This window comes from Lepidochelys kempii, chromosome 15 (assembly GCF_965140265.1).
Source record: "Lepidochelys kempii isolate rLepKem1 chromosome 15, rLepKem1.hap2, whole genome shotgun sequence".
Lineage (NCBI taxonomy): Eukaryota > Metazoa > Chordata > Testudines > Cheloniidae > Lepidochelys > Lepidochelys kempii.
Window position 1 is genome coordinate 28,078,703 of NC_133270.1, and position 17,369 is coordinate 28,096,071.

Genomic DNA, 17,369 nt, shown 5'->3' on the forward strand with positions numbered 1-17,369 from the left:
GAAAGAATCCAGATGCTGGGGAGCAAAATCCTTCAGGGCTCCACAGGCCTCTTACATGGACTTGACAAGCAGATAAATGTGACATTTGAAGGCAGAATAGTCCTCTTTAAACTCCCAATGTGAAGACACGGGGAACAAAACCAACCTTCTGAAAACAAAGCTTGCTATATGGGATGATGTTGAGGAGTCCCTAAGCATCAAAGGTGCATAGTTATTGGGACCAGAATTGGCTGACCAGGATCAAGACTTTAAGGCTGACTCCTCCAGGTGCTCAGCATTGGGGGATAAAGCCTACATGTTGATGTCCACGGAACAGAGCTTGAATTATTATTAGTAGTAGTAGTTATACCGTAGCCTCAGGAGCTCTAGACATGGTCCAAGATCCCATTATGCTAGATGCTTTTCAACACGAAGTGACAATCTCTGCCCTAAAGAGCTTACAACAGATGGATACAGACAGACGAGAGAACAAGGAAACAATGAGAAAATATTGGCGTGGCTCTCTATCCTTGAGAGATGCGATGGCTAGAGAGCATCTCAGACTGAGCATTTTCTTGAGACAGAACAAGCACCAAACATGCTGATCCAAAGCTCACTGAAATCCCCCTCCCCATTTACTCCAGTGGGCTTTGGTTCTGGCCATAGTGCTACCACAGATGGGACACAACTGAAAGCCTTTGTGTTACAGATGGCTGAGGCTCACACCATCAGATTCAACAAAGCAGACAAGGCTCAGAGGAGCCACAAATGGGGGGAGGTCCCTACCAGGCCAGAAGTTCAGACTAAACTATCCCAACATTAGTTGGGAAAACCGGAGGCAATTTTCTAGAGGAACAGACAGCAGTATGGATGGACACAGCCAAGGCTGTGCTCGTAGCTGATGGCAGTCAAAAGTAACTGAGTAGCATGGTATCACCTTAAATATCCTTAGGAGAGAGGAAGAAGGTAGGTGTGAAAGGCTAGGTAGAGTTACTGTTTTCTCTAAGGTTTCAGAGTAACAGCCGTGTTAGTCTGTATTCGCAAAAAGAAAAGGAGTACCTGGGGCACCTTAGAGACTCACAAATTTATTTGCGCATAAGCTTTCGTGAGCTTTCTTCTTTCTAAGGTTACTGTTTTCCAGTAAGTGCCTAATTTACACTCAGAACCTCAAAGCAGAGATCCAAGAACTATCCTCTTTTCCCTAATCTCTCTAAGACAGGGAAGCGTGAGGAAGCTGCATCCCAGTGGATGAATACACAGGACTTTAGTGCTCACGGAAGGTGTGAAGTTTAACAGTCCTGGCAACTGAAGTTCACTTAGGGAAGCACAAGCTATAGTTTTCTTCACCAGAGGCAGCCAAGGTAAGAAAACAAATGGTAAACTGGTATAAATAATATTTACTCCATGTGTTGTACAGGGGAGAGCACAGGCCAGCACTTAAGGATACGTCTACATTGCAAAGAAAAATCCATGACACCGTGTCTCAGAGCCTGGGTCCAATTGACTTGGGCTTGCGGGGCTAAAAAATAGCAGTGTAGACACTGCTGGTTGGGCTGGAGCCAGGACTACGAGACCCTCCCACCTCACCAGGTTTCAGAGCCCCGGCTCTAGCCTGAGTGGGAAAATCTACTCAGCTATTTTTAGCCCCGCACCCGAAGCCCAAGTCAATTGACCCAGTCTCAGACTCTGTGTTGCAGGTTTTTCTTTGCAGTATAGACATATCCTTAGTTAGTACTGCAGAACAGACACTAACAAGGCTCACTCTATACTTGCACAGAGAGCTTGCAAAAGACTATTTCCTAAATCACAAGTAATTTCAGTGAAAGGTAGTAAAGTGAGAAGGAGAAGTTGAGCCACAGGCACAGTTTGCTATTCAGGGAGAAACTTAAAAAGAAATAATTCGTACTACTACCCACTGCTGACAAAGAGAGCAAAGGAGAAACTCATTACAATGTTGTGGATAGAGACCAGGCTTTTAAGAGTAAGGGATAAAACATTTGTTATAAATAACATTTTTTTAAGCTTTCAAATCCCATCAATATTACCTCAACAAAATTTTTGCTATACCCAGAAAAGCGTGAAAGATAAAAAATAAACGAATGCTGGAAGAGATGTTAAAAAAAATCCCACAATTTCTGAAATAGATTATGTGCAAATTCTTACATAAAGTACACCAAAGATTTTTTATATAGATAGTGTTTTGACTACTAGGCACTGCAATGTCAAAGCTTTGTTTGTTTAATCAATATAAGCTTTTTAAAACATAAGTTACAAATGTCTAGACCACATTTTAAATACATATAAGGACCTCCACTTCTATGCACAATTGAATGTACCACCACACCTCCAATTTGAGATCACAAAATGCTATGAGAAAAGGAGTACTGGTGGCACCTTAGAGACTAACCAATTTATTTGAGCATAAGCTTTCATGAGCTACAGCTCATTTCATCGGATGCATACTGTGGAAAGTGTAGAAGATCTTTTTATATAAGATCTTTTATACAAGATCTTTTAAAATGCTATGACAATCACAAGTACAACAATTTCTTGCATGAAAAAATTCCAAACCCCAAATCCCTTCACCTATGAGTGACTGACTGAATACATTGCATTCCTAAAGAATGGAGAAAAGAATCTGCACATTCTGCAAAGACTTATTTATATTACAGTAGCACCTACAGCCTCAGTCAAGACTGATGTCTCACTGTTGTAGACACTGTACAAACACATAGGCCTGGTCTACACCTAAAAAACTTAGGTTGACCTAGCGACGTTGCTTAGGGGTGTGAAAAATTTTCACACCTCCTGCTTCTGACAGGCAGAAGAATTCTACCGTCCATCTAACTACTACTTCTCAAGGGACTGGATTTTCTACAGTGATGAAAAAACCCCTTCCATGGCTGTAATAACTGTCTACACTAAAGTGCTGCAGCTGTGCCTCTGCAGTGTTTGTAGTGTAGACAGACCCATAGTAAGAGAGAATTCCTGACCCGAAGAGCTCACAGTCAAAATAAGCAAGAAATATAAAGGTTGGGAGGGGCATGAGAGACAGAAAGAGAGAGCGAGAGAATGTGACTTGCATGAGTTCACAAAGCTCGTCTGTGGCAAATAGAACCAAAGCAGACCAATCACAAATTATAACTGTTCCTATACAAGTAGGGGGACTGAATAATGAAATGGAACAGTCCATAATGAAGTGCAGAGTCAAAATCTTAAAACGCTCATCTAGATCTTCTAATATCCCCAAGTCAGTGCCTTAAGAAGAAAGGCTATGGGATAAGAGAGGGTAAACCCACTAACAGATGTTTAGAGCTTCTGCACTCCCTCTCTTTTTCTCTCATGCATACCTAGTGGTCAAGCTGTACTGTTATTTGCTTGTTTTAGGGGCGACAATGACTCTCTTACTGCGTAAATATCGTGGCCTTTGTTAAATAAACTATATGCTCCATAATGTATAGCTGGACACATTTTGAAATCTAACAAATAAGCAGCAAGACAAAAAAAAAAACCCCACCAAAACCAGCATCAAAAAGACAATTATGATTAAGTGAGCAACAGTCCCAATATCAGCTACTGCCCTATTTACTATAAAAGATACTTTGACATATTGTTAACATTAAAAGGGCTCTTTTAAAATCAATTTCTCGTTCTTGAATGCCAAGTGATAGTGTTTCCTGATCTGGTACAGACAGTAGCGGATGCTGGGGCTATTGCTTACTTCAGGCAGAGGATCCTGAATCCTGATGTTGAACAAAAGGGTCAGGTGTTTTCAGCTCTCAAGCAGATGTCAAGGATCTAATTCAATTTCTAACAAAGTTTTCCTGGGTGATATGGAAGTCTGAAGAGACACTGGGCTACAAGAAAGGGTGGGAACACTGAGTCACCTTGTCCCAATAAAATATCACGTAGGGGTGGATCTGCCACACGTGCTCCCAACTCCCACACCTTTCTGGCTGAAGTGATGGTTACGAGGAATGCATTTTTGAAGAAGGAGGAGAGAACAGCTTCTCATAGGCTCAAAGTGTGGCTTCCTCAATGCACTGAGAAATAGATTAAGGTCCTAAGGTGGAGTTGGCTCTCTAATGTGAGGGAAAAGGTTGGTCACGCCCTTAATGAAACCTGAAGGTGTGGGGTGTGTGTGAATACTGATAACTTGTCAACCGGTAGGTAGAAGGCTATAACAGCAGACCAGGTAAACTTTGATGGAGCTAAGAGATAAGCCCAGGGTTTTTAAATTCAACAGATATTCAAGTATATGACTGAGGTGTGACTTTCAAGGCGATAATGCTCATTAGATGTCTCAAGAATGGGAACAATTCCACTTCCGCAAGTAAGTCTCTCTTGTGGAGAGTTTCCTACTATCCACAGCACATTTTGTACTTCGAAAGAACAATCCCTTTTTATGCCCAAGAGACATCAAGGAGCCAGGCCTTGAGATGTAGCAAGGAGAGGTTGAGATGAGTTATTGTGCTGAATTCTTGGGTCAGTAGATCTGCTGTCAGGGGAAGTGAAGAGGTGGCCGCAGAGTCAGGTGAATCAGGTCTGGGAACCACACCTGCCTCAGTCTTGCCAGTGCTGCGAGGATGATAACCACTTTCTCTTGCTTCAGTTTGCTCAGGACCTTGAGGAACAACAATGTTGTGGGATAGGCATATAGCAGAATTCGAGGCCAAGAAGTGAAAAAGGTGCCTCCTAAAGAATCGAGATCTTGACCTCATCATGAGCAGAATCATCGGCATTTCCCATTAGATGGAGTCGCAAAGAGGTTTAGATCTCCAGGAAGCCCCAGGTAAAAAAAATCTTCTGTAGGATAGGATCACTCAGCTCCCATTCATGGTGCTGGCAGAAATGTCTGCTCAGCATGTCTGCTATGGTGTTTTGCAGACCTGGAAGATATGCTACTGAGATGTCAATTTGGTGTGTTATGCACCAGTTACACAGTTTTATTGTCTCTGTGTGCAAGGATTGGGATCTTGCTCCTCCTTGATGTTTTATATAATACATGGTCACACTTGTCTGCCATAACTCTAAATGATTCTTGATCTTAGGCAGAAAGCGGTTACACATGTACCAGACTACTTTGAGAACTACTACACTAGAACTAACTCCTGTTCTGACCACTAGGCCAGACCTCCTACGTTCCGGTCCCTAACTTGATGTATCCTGCAGAGTCTGGTCTTGTGGTTTTTCCTTTCCTGACATTTGGTTTTAGATGATGCAGTACTTTTTTATTTTCCTCAGACCTACAAAATATTGCACGGGCTTCTGTACAGAAAAGATTATATTCCAAGAAAGTGAACTGTAGCAAGACTGGACTCTCATAACTCTGCAGACAGCAGTACACTGTGTGCGCATACAACCATAAGCGGATATATTATTTCTGCTGCAGTACAAAAACCATTACCAAATTTTTACAGTCTGTGCTGAAACCAACTCACTCGATTCTCTCAGTGATGCTGGTGGAATTTATATGCCTATATCAAGAGGAGATTAAACCAATTTTAACTGTGCAAGAATTCCAGATATCTCAAGAACAGTGGCATTTAAGCTTTGATTAGTACTTCTAGGATAAAAGAAGGAAAGCAGAAGTAGTTGAATACCTATCTATTCAAATTACCACAAGGAGTCTTAACTGCTTCTTAGGTGCCTTATCACTAAATTTGTCAATTTCTTTGCCTTTAAAAGAGATTACAGAAAATGATAAAAAACATAGCAAAGAAAGTTATGTTCCCAAATATATCAAAGAGTATATTAAACAGGTGGTATGTTGGGGGCGGGGGGAAGCTTGCTACAAAGGTATATATTCATATAGCCAGAAGAGAGATTCTAAAGCAGAGCCAAAAATAGAATCTACCTTCTTGACTTCCAGCCCCATCCCATAACCAAAAGGTCATACTTCTCCTCCCCAGCACATGTAACATATATGGACAATTGCTTTCTTATGTGGTCACTTATTCTTTAAGCAGAAAGCTAGTACAATATAGTGAATTCCAAGTTTCCAAATTGTTCTGTGATAGAAATACCAGCATTTCTTAGCTTAAGACATTCTTGCAAAGTAAAATGCATAGCAAAAGTATATCAAAATTTAAACTGCTCCAAAAAGCTATACTGTGTACAAACTCTCAACCCTCAGCCTGATGGATTGTGTCACTGTACTACGATCTAGCAATTCTGGTTAATACAATTTCTGAAGAGACACAACAGGAATCACAGTAAAGCCTTCAAGAGCAGTAAGCCATAAATCCCATGAACATCATAGAATCAGCCCAGTAAACCATTTACTCCAAGCATATGCCAATCTCAGATATGCAAAATATGTAAAGGATATGTTCTTAAAATCTGCCCTCAGCATAGACGGGAAGAAATACACCAACTGAATAAGAGGTTGTGACACAGAGGCACACTGGTGGTTCACTACCCTCTGTCAGCTACTCTTGTCAGGCCTGACATACTCACTATACCTAACACACAGTGTCATGATATTTATTTAAAAGGTGACGTGCAATATGCCAATTTGAAATCTAACAACACTGGTCATTAATATCACGTGAAATGTTTGTAACAACAATGTAGTGAAAGTATGGATACACTGATATTATTACTAGGAGACTGTAAACCAACAAAGGAGACAAAGCAGAATTTTCTCTATAAAGGGGAAATAAAATATAGTGACAGATGCCCTGCCAACAAAAGAGGGTTCTGACCTGCTGCCTCTGGGTCAGCCAGTGGCTAATCTTCCTGCAGTTTGGTAAGGGGGAGGTGTGACCCTAAGAGCACCTATGCCAGATGGTAAGAGACTCCCTGGTATGTAGCAAAAAAGAAAAAGATTGGTAGGAAATCTACGCTGAACCAAGGCTGTAGCTTGGTAAGTCTTAGCCACTAGGAAGTGTATTTTACTTTTATTGGCTTGTAACCATTGTGTCTTTATCCCTTATACTTGAATTCACTTAAAATCTCTCTTTTCAATTTAATAAACTTGTTTTACTTTTATTCTAAATCAATCCACTACTGTGTTTGACTTGCAGTGATTACTAACTCCAGTTAAAGAAACAAGCTGCTGCACTTTTGTCTCTTTAAAGGACCAATGCCCCTTATTACTCCTGTGAATGTTCCAGGAGAAGGCTTGACATTTCAGGACAGATGGTTCTGGGGAAATCTGGGACTGAGGGATCACACTGCAAGTGGTAAAGAAGGCTGGTAGAGACCAGGTCGGGGCTGTTGTGCTGTAGGCAGGCTGCTGGGGTCAGAGTGCTGAACCAGGGATGCACAGCACACAGATGGTTAGGGAACTGCATGCTTGTCTGCTGGTTGTTGGTGTTGGCCTGGACTCTCTGAAAATCATTACTCAAGTGAATTTCTTGGTTATAAGATTGTGTTCATTGTTACTTGCAAATAGTAAGAGAATTTCTATGTTTCGTTCTTCTTAGATCAATAGTATTGTATATGGAAATGTTTCTGTAATACTGATATTACATTTGATGCATATGTACACATATGTAATATTTGATGTTTCAAATTTTGAAAATACATACAATTTTAAAATTGTAACATAATACTCTTGCTGTACTCCATTGCGCCTAACAAGTCTTTCAGCTACTGTAACAATACACAGCAGGATGAACTTTCAATTTATAATCAGAGTTCGGGGATTGCTCTAGTTTTTCAAAATATGTCAAGTAATTTTAATCATATCTCCTCCAAAATCTCTGATTCATATTATGCTGTATATAGAAGCATGATTAACTGCTCAGCTAAAAGCATGAACCATGTTTCCCTTGTGGAAGCACTGTAAGTTTAATCACTCACTTTGAAATATGCCATAGGAGAAATAAGCAAAAATAATTAAAATGTACACATACAATCTAATATTCAAAACATCCTTAGTATCCTTCACAGTATATAAAAAGAATACACAAATATCAATCAAAATGTAATCTAATTTTTCTACCTACACTTCCTTTGTTAACAATCCTACTGTCTCTCAGCACAGATTTAAAATACATACAGATATTAATAAAAGAAAAATCTATGTGGGCGGTTTTAATCTATTTTAATATGAAAATACTGATTTGGCTTTTATTATTATTTATATATTTGGATTCAAATTACTAAGGGAGGGGGGAGAATCCAGACCCTCATCCTGCACCCACTACAGAGTATAGCATTTACTGCAGTAAGTAGTCTCACTGAAGTTGGCAATAAGCAATATGCTTCGTAATAGATGTTTGCAGAATAAATTCCATAAAATATGTTCTCTAATATTTTCCATATGAGGTAGCTAGATTATGATTTAAAATGAAGTTCTTCAGGCTGCTGATCTATAATTTAGACTAGAGCCTTTCAGAGTTGTTGTTTTTTTAAATGTGACTGAAATCTGAATAAAGGTAACTGGTGATAAAAAAACATTTAACAGTATCATCCACACTATAGATCAAGTCAGACTGTTGGTGGGACAGGCCAAGATTTCAGGATTGCTTTCATAAGAAAGAACAAACAATGAACGGGCTGAAAAATCCATTCACAAAGCAAGTGGATAATTTGCCCTGGTGAATGAGAGTATTGTCAATTTACATAGAATTTAAGCTTTCATTTATGGTGGCAAAGATAACCTTCCAAATGTGAGCCAAGTAGTAAACTGATCCAGTGTCATCTTTCTGGGCAGCAGAGCTACATTTGGAGAACCATGATAATTTCATACTGCTGCTGCTTAGGAAAGCTCTGAGCACCAGCAGAGACAGATTTTGGAGTATTTACAGTGGAAGAGGATCTGAAAATCAGGGTCTATGGTAGGAGTAGAAAAGGTACTCATATTACAGTGATAAGCATGATGTAAATGCCCAAACAGTAGTAAACTACCAACCCCTCTTTCTGCAGCCATTGAGATAGAATTTATAAACACACCAGCTAAGCCAGAAGACATTGTGAAAGAAAGTACCACAAGAAAGTTCCAGGAGCAGCATTCTGCTATAAATCCCAACACTGGAATTCAGGTGTTCAGTTTCTCAAAATGGTACTGCCCCTTGCTAATGGGGATCCCACCCTTGTCTTTCGTATCTATTCACTGAAAAAAAAACCTTCCTTAACGCAGAGTAAGGTTGCCTGATGCTATCTTGAGTCCTCCCAGAACATCCTTTTTAACAAAACTCAAACTTCTGAAAACTAGGAAATATAAAGTTACACTACACACCAATAAAACCTTAATTTTGCCCTCCTGGAGCTGACAATCATTAGGAATTATCTGCATGCCCCTCAGCTGCGTTCCCTGTATTAAGTGTAGCTGTACTGAATGGTGGAGGGATTAGCTTGAGAAAGTTGGCAGCACTGTGATTGTGATATGAAGCAATCTGGGGGGCCTTGAGCACACCAACATGTGTCAACCTTAACTATAGCAGAGCTGATGCTCTGTTATAATCTCAAGGGTTAATCCATCAAATAGTAAGCATTTGGGAAGTTTTTCAAGTCTGAATAGTAGATATGGCTACAGTCACACTTATTGAAGAATAGTAATTCTTTCTAGGCACATCCAGCTGTGGCTCCTGCAGAGAGCTAAAACCCATGACAAGTGGTTAATCCCAGATGGGTCAAACCTAAATTAACTAAAACAACCTACTGCAGATCCCAATGTGGATGATTCAAGCATTGACTACAACCTATGGCTACTGCAACAAAAACATACATGATCTGAACAGCAGTCTTGCTATCACTACTCTCTCTCTCTCTCTCCCTCCCCCACAGGTAAATAAATGTCTATGAAAAGCACTATTCCAGCAACCTACCCCACTGACTCTATTCATATCACAGAAGGCCACAGGTTACTAGATCCTCACCAGATGAGGACAGAGACATGGCCTAGGTGGCCAGGTACAGGTGTAGCAGCATTTATAGCTCCAAGAATAGGGTCCTTCGGATTTTCCCAGGCTAACCCTGAAGACCATTAAGAGAGGGTGTCCCAATGACTTCTGTTTTTCTTAAGCAGATATGTGAAGTTTAAAGTATAAGAATTAAGACAGCAGTGAGACCACTGGCGTTTATATTTTACTTAATCCTATGACTAACATGAAAGAAACTGGACTTTTCTCACACTTATTTCCCCAGTGGAAAAGTTTCAAAGTAAGTGCCATTTTACATTAACTGAACCTCCCGCTTGTTAACTCCAGAACTGATGGCCTTCCACATAAGTCACTGACTGATTTGAATACAACCTACCTGGCACAGAGCAAAAATGTATTACCATTTGATGGGCTATGTGAAAAAACATTGTAATGTCATCACTTGTTTCCTGGGGCTTTGACTGAGACTAACAATTTCCACTGCTGGCACACTTGTTAGTCTCAGAGAAGCCAAGGACTGAATACACCTTGAAACTCTCATCCCAATACATAAGGTTTGAGGAACATTAGTGGGGAAGCTTGTACAATGGCTAAATGTTGCATCTATTCTGTTGGCAGAGGACTTCATTGTTAATACGGATCACTGCAGCAGCTTTTAGACATACTACATTCACTTTTTTTGTGATGCATTTTTCACTGAAAATACAGACTTTTTATAGGTTTCAGAGTAGCAGCCGTGTTAGTCTGTATTCACAAAAAGAAAAGGATTACTTGTGGCACCTGAGAGACTAACAAATTTATTTGAGCATAAGCTTTCGTGAGTTACAGCTCACTTCATCGGATGCATTCAGTGGAAAATACAGTGGGGAGATTTATATACATAGAGAACATGAAACAATGGGTGTTACCATACACACTGTAACCAGAGTGATCACTTAAGGTATCGCAAAAAGAAAAGGAGTACTTGTGGCACCTTAGAGACTAACAAATTAGTCTCCAACGCATCATCAAGGATCTACAACCTATCCTGAAGGACGACCCACCACTCTCACAAATCTTGGGAAACAGGCCAGTCCTTGCTTACAGACAGCCCCCCAACCTGAAGCAAATACTCACCTGCAACCACACACCACACAACAGAACCACTAACCCAGGAACCTATCCTTGCAACAAAGCCCATTGCCAACTGTGTCCACATATCTATTCAGGGGACACCATCACAGGGCCTAATCACATCAGCCACACTATCAGAGGCTCGTTCACCTGCACATCTACCAATGTGATATATGCCATCATGTGCCAGCAATGCCCCTCTGCCATGTACATTGGTCAGACTGGACAGTCTCTACATAAAAGAATAAATGGACACAAATCAGACGTCAAGAATTATAACATTCAAAAACCAGTCGGAGAACACTTCAATCTCTCTGGTCACTCGATTACAGACCTAAAAGTGGCACTACTTCAACAAAAAAAACTTCAAAAACAGACTCCAAGGAGAGACTGCTGAATTGGAATTAATTTGCAAACTGGATACAATGAACTTAGGCTTGAATAGAGATTGGGAGTGGATGTGTCATTACACAAAGTAAAACTATTTCCCCATGTTTATCCCCCCTCCACTCCCACTGTTCCTCAGATGTTCTTTTCAACTTCTGAAAATGGCCCACCTTGATTATCACTACAAAAGGTTCCCCCCCCTTCTCTCCTGCTAGTAATAGCTCATCTTAAGTGATCACTCTGGTTACAGTGTGTATGGTAACACCTATTGTTTCATGTTCTCTATGTATATAAATCTCCCCACTGTATTTTCCACTGAATGCATCCGATGAAGCGAGCTGCAGCTCACGAAAGCTTATGCTCAAGTAAATTTGTTAGTCTCTAAGGTGCTACAAGTCCTCCTAGACTTTTTATAGTACATATATTTACTCTGCATGTGCACAGATACACAAGTTTAAAAGACTGCTTATTTTGAAACACTGAAATTTGGAAATTAATCTTTAAAAAATACTGCAAGGCAGGAGTGCTGGAACAATTTTTATAGCAGAGGTGCTGATGATGGAAAACATGTATTTGGTGTTTGTTATTACTACTGTCAGGGGGTACAGCAGCACCCCCAGCTCCAGCACCACTGCTGCAAGAACGTATTTTCTCCTCATGAGTGTAAACATTTCATAACTTTCCACTTAAAAACCCAACAAAATCTTACAGGAGTGGGAATGTCAGGTTTAAACTTTAAATATCCTGTTTATTATCAATTTGTCATAATATTAGTGTTATGTCAACCATTTTCTTGTTACATTTGTTTTAAAAGAGAATGAGACTTTAAAGCACTACAAATAAACATACAGAAGAAACCAAAGTAACTTATTTGGATGTTATTCTCTCTCAGGTAAATACAGAGATTCCTAGAATTAGGGATATCCATTCATTTATATAATTGTTTTAGATTTAAAGAGTACATACCAAACAAGCTTCCATCCAGAAGTGAGTGCCCTTTTCCAAGTTTAAAAGTATAAATAAAAGTTAATTAATCAAAGCAGCAACAACATATCTTCCCTAACCCCAGTCACATCTCACAACAGATGAGTATTTGGACAGTTGAAATTTATTTATTATGCATCAAATCAGAAAAGCAATGGCTCAATCTACTGGATGAATATATAGCCATGCATTGAAATATTTTAATATATTCACTGTTGGAACAAATCCAGTACAGTTTACCAGGGAAGGATAAGAGTTATGTATAAAATGCACAGTAGAAGTTTTATGCAAAGTATCAAAAATTTATAGTAGGTAGGTACTGAACATTTTTACTAGTCACTTAAGATCTCAACTGATCAAAATTCTGCACACCCCAAGGCCAGACACATTTAAGTCTGCATACTATACTAATCCAATTTTTAAGAATGAGGTATCTTTTCATTTTAAGGTCTTCTACTATTTTCAAAAAAAGAAAAGGAGGACTTGTGGCACCTTAGAGACTAACAAATTTGAGCATAAGCTTTCGTGAGCTACAGCTCACTTCATCAGATGCATTCAGTGGAAAATATAATGGGGAGATTTATATACACAGAGAACATGATCACTCTTGTTACAGTGTGTATGGTAACACCCATTGTTTCAGGTAAGGTGAGCTATTACCAGCAGGAGAGAAAAAAAATCTTTTGTAGTAATAATCAAGGTGGGCCATTTCCAGCAGTTGACAAGAACGTCTGAGGAACAGCGGGGGGTGGGGGGGATATAAACTTGGGGAAATAGTTTTACTTTGTGTAATGACCCATCCACTCCCAGTCTTTATTCAAGCCTAAGTTAATTGTATCCAGGTTTGCAAATTAATTCCAAATCAGCAGTCTCTCATTGGAGACAATGTATACCTTCAAATCAGTGGCACTGCTATGGGTACCCGCATGGCCCCACAGTATGCCAACATTTTTATGGCTGACTTAGAACAACGCTTCCTCAGCTCTCGTCCCCTACTCTACTTGCGCTACATTGATGACATCTTCATCATCTGGACCCTTGGCAAATAAGCCCTTGAGGAATTCCACCATGATTTCAACTATTTCCATCCCACCATCAACCTCAGCCTGGAGCAGTCCACACAAGAGATCCACTTCCTGGACACTACGGTGCTAATAAGTGATGGTCACATAAACACCTCCCTATACCAGAAACCTACTGACCGCTATGCCTACCTACATGCCTCCAGCTTTCATCCAGACCATACCACACGATCCATTGTCTACAGCCAAGCTCTACGATACAACCGCATTTGCTCCAACCCCTCCGACAGAGACAAACACCTACAAGATCTCTATCAAGCATTCTTACAACCACAATACCCACCTGCTGAAGTGAAGAAACAGATTGACAGAGCCAGAAGAGTACCCAGAAGTTACCTACTACAGGACAGACCCAATAAAGAAAATAACAGAATGCCACTAGCCATCACCTTCAGTCCCCAACTACAACCTCTCCAACGCATCATCAAGGATCTATAACCTATCCTGAAGGACGACCCACCACTCTCACAGATCTTGGGAGACAGGCCAGACCTTGCTTACAGACAGCCCCCCAACCTGAAGCAAATACTCACCTGCAACCACACACCACACAACAGAACCACTAACCCAGGAACCTATCCTTGCAACGAAGCCCGTTGCCAACTGCGTCCACATATCTATTCAGGGGACACCATCACAGGGCCTAATCACATCAGCCACACTATCAGAGGCTCGTTCACCTGCACATCTACCAATGTGATATATGCCATCATGTGCCAGCAATGCTCCTCTGTCATGTATATTGGCCAAACTGGACAGTCTCTACGTAAAAGAATAAATGGACACAAATCAGACGTCAAGAATTCTAACGTTCAAAAACCAGTTGGAGAACACTTCAATCTCTCTGGTCACTCGATTACAGACCTAAAAGTTGCAATTCTTCAACAAAAAAGCTTCAGAAACAGGCTCCAATGAGAGACTGCTGAATTGGAATTAATTTGCAAACTGGATACAATTAACTTAGGCTTGAATAAAGACTGGGAGCGGATGGGTCATTACACAAAGTAAAACTATTTCCCCATGTTTATTCCCACTCCCGCCCCCCCCACACTGTTGCTCAGACATTCTTGTCAACTGCTGGAAATGGCCCACCTTGATTATCACTACAAAAGGTTTTTTTTCTCTCCTGTTGGTAATAGCTCACCTTACCTGATCACTCTCGTTACAGTGTGTATAGTAACACCCATTGTTTCACGTTCTCTGTGTATATAAATCTCCCCACTGTATTTTCCACTTTTCCACTGCATGCATCCGATGAAGTGAGCTGTAGCTCACAAAAGCTTATGCTCAAATAAATTTGTTAGTCTCTAATGTGCCACAAGTCCTCCTTTTCTTTTTGCGGAAACAAACTAACATGGCTGCTACTCTGAAACCAACTATTTTCAGTGTCACAAAATATTGGAGTCTCAATGCTCCGCAATTCAAGATTACGAATCAACCAAGCAAAGGTATCATAACAGACTGCTATTTTTAAGGTTTCATACTGAAAGCACACAGAGTACTCAAACTCTAGCCTTCCCATTTCAGAAGGTTTTTGTTGTTGTTGTTGTTTTAAACCACACCCATACCATGCTAACAGCCCCTTACACAACTGTAATAAAGACAGGATAGCCTTAAACTTTATTTCCTGCTCTGCTCCACTCCTCCCCTACTAATAATTTTAGGGCGGGTTATTTAAAGTTTTAGAGACAAATAAGGTTCCAATACTAAGGCCCTCCATGTCACGTTTCATTTTGGAGCAAGTTTCTGGTCTAGTTTGTAAAATCGTAAAAATAAGAGTGTATCAGAGAAAAAACAGGAATCCTGTATGGGGGAACAAGCACACTAGAGATCTAAGCTTGCCCATGAGACATTCTAGTACAGTAATTAGAGGATTTGCTCACTACTACTTCCACAAGTATATACTGAGGTTTAAATCAATTTCTGAATACATTTTCACTGAAAATCAAAGTGGATTCAGATCACAAGAGAGGAGTCATGGCATTTAGACAGAGATATAAAAATAAACAAACAGGAGATATCACACAAATAGGGAGAGCCTTTTATGGTGGGTGACTTGTGCCAATATCCATTTCATGACAACCAGTCCATGCTCCAAGACCCACCCCCAATGAGGAAAGAGTCAAACTCAGCAAAATAATAATAAATAATAATAGTAACCTTCCTTTTTTAGATAATGCTGGAGGAAATTTTCATAAACAGCAAATTTAGCTGCCTGTCACCAGAATCTAGCAGTGATTTTGTCAAGACTGCAGGCTTTTGCACCTGCTGTGGCTTGTGGGTTCTTGGCAACACCTTGGAACGCAGCCAAACCCTCAGTAAAGGGGTTGTGGCCTAAATAAATGCCTTTGACCTAACACAGTACATAGATAAAGCTGCTGAACCATCCCCACTTAGATAACACCACTCTGCTTCTCTGACAAAGACCCTGTGTCATTGCAAGCTACACTGCCTGGGAGAGAGGGTGGGGTGACAGAGTGAGGAGAAGAAGAGAGACATACAGCAAAATATACAGCCTACCGAATAGATGCAATCTACACACAGTCACAGGAAACACCACTGGGAAAAAAAAACCTATTGTACATAATACATAAATACACACAGATGCACAATTCGCCTTCCACCAGAGCTACCAACATTTGTGGGAGGGGCAGAAACTGTGATGAAGAACCCAGCTGTTCCTCTTGCTTTTTAATAATAATCATTACCACAGCCTAAATACTGCACCTAGATAACCAAGTATCCCAGATGCTTTGCAATAAGACAAATAGATTTAATTACTAACCATACAAAAACAACCATTAAAATCAAGATAAAACCATAAATAAAAATCAATATGTCAAAGCCTGTTCTAGAATACACAGATTTTTTTTTTTTAACCCTACCCATAACAAGGAGATTTTGATTCAATCCTTCACCCTCCATCAACATTCCCTCTCCATCCCCGTCACCATTAGTTAGGGACTGATCAATACCCTGGGCCACTTAGATCTCTGGATTTAGTACCCCCACCCCCGCAAAATCATCTATCACCTCCTCACATCCACCATTCTCCATCCCAGCCTCCCCAAACCTCCACCCTCCCTGTGTCATTCATCCTTGCCCCTCATTATCACCACCCTCCTCACCTGGATTCCCACCACCTCCATCCTCGCCCAGTCCCCCCAAGCCCTCGCTGGGCAGCCTTCTCCTCTCCATCCTCACCCCCCCCCCACTCACCCTAACAGCCCCCGCCCTGCCCCATGGAGCAGCCCCCTCCCGGCAGGGGTGTGTGGTGGGGGCGCGGAGGGGGGGCCTCACCTCCAGCTCGGTGTCCCCGGGCTCGGCCACCCCGACGATCTCGCTGGGCAGCTCGGCCAGGTCGGTGACCCGGATCAGCCCGTCGTGTAGGAAGATGGTCTCCTCCTTCACCGAGAGCCACTGGGCCGAGTCCGCAGCCGCGGCGGCCGCCGGGGACCCCATGGGGCTGGCACCGGGCGACCCTGGGGCAGAAGCGAGGCGGGCCCCGCTACCCCCGCATGGCGGGGGGAGGTGGGGAGGGGAGGGGAGGGAGAGGGGTCCCTGGCGCGCTGGCGGGAGGGAGCTGGGCGCCGGGGGTCCCTGAGGGGAAGCGGGGCCGCGGGGCTCTCTAGCGGCGGCCGTGCCCGGGGCGCAGCGTCCAGCTCCTGCTCCCCTCCTCACACACACAGGTGACAGCACGACGCCATGTTGCGGGCTGCGGCGGGCCCGGCATGCCCCGCGCCGGGAACAATACACCCCCCCCCCCCCGCGGCTCCCCAGCGCCCCGCCCCCCGCGCCAAGGCCCCGCCCCCGGCCCGGCGGCCCCGCCCCCCGAGAGCTCCGCCCCTCAGGCGTGCGGCGGACCCCCTGCTTTGCCGTCTCCTCCTAGAAGACACCCCCCCCTTATTCCTCCTTGTCCCCCCCCGGCTGCCCCGACAGCTCTGCCCCTGCCGGCCCCTCGCTTGTTCCGCTCCGCTTCCCCCTCACCAGC

The 17,369-nt window shown here is 42.1% G+C and overlaps 1 protein-coding gene across 2 annotated transcripts in view; it reads right to left on the minus strand.

Moving 5' to 3' along the window:
• The window catches only part of HECTD4 (HECT domain E3 ubiquitin protein ligase 4), a 121,546-nt gene extending 104,431 nt beyond the window's left edge, over positions 1–17,115 (minus strand). For both annotated transcript variants that reach the window (XM_073313568.1, XM_073313567.1), the window contains exon 1: positions 16,679–17,115. In XM_073313568.1, coding sequence (XP_073169669.1) covers positions 16,679–16,840 — 162 coding nt within the window. In that variant the 5' untranslated portion in view covers positions 16,841–17,115. The remainder of the gene's footprint in view (positions 1–16,678) is intronic.
• Between the last annotated feature and the right edge of the window lie 254 nt (positions 17,116–17,369).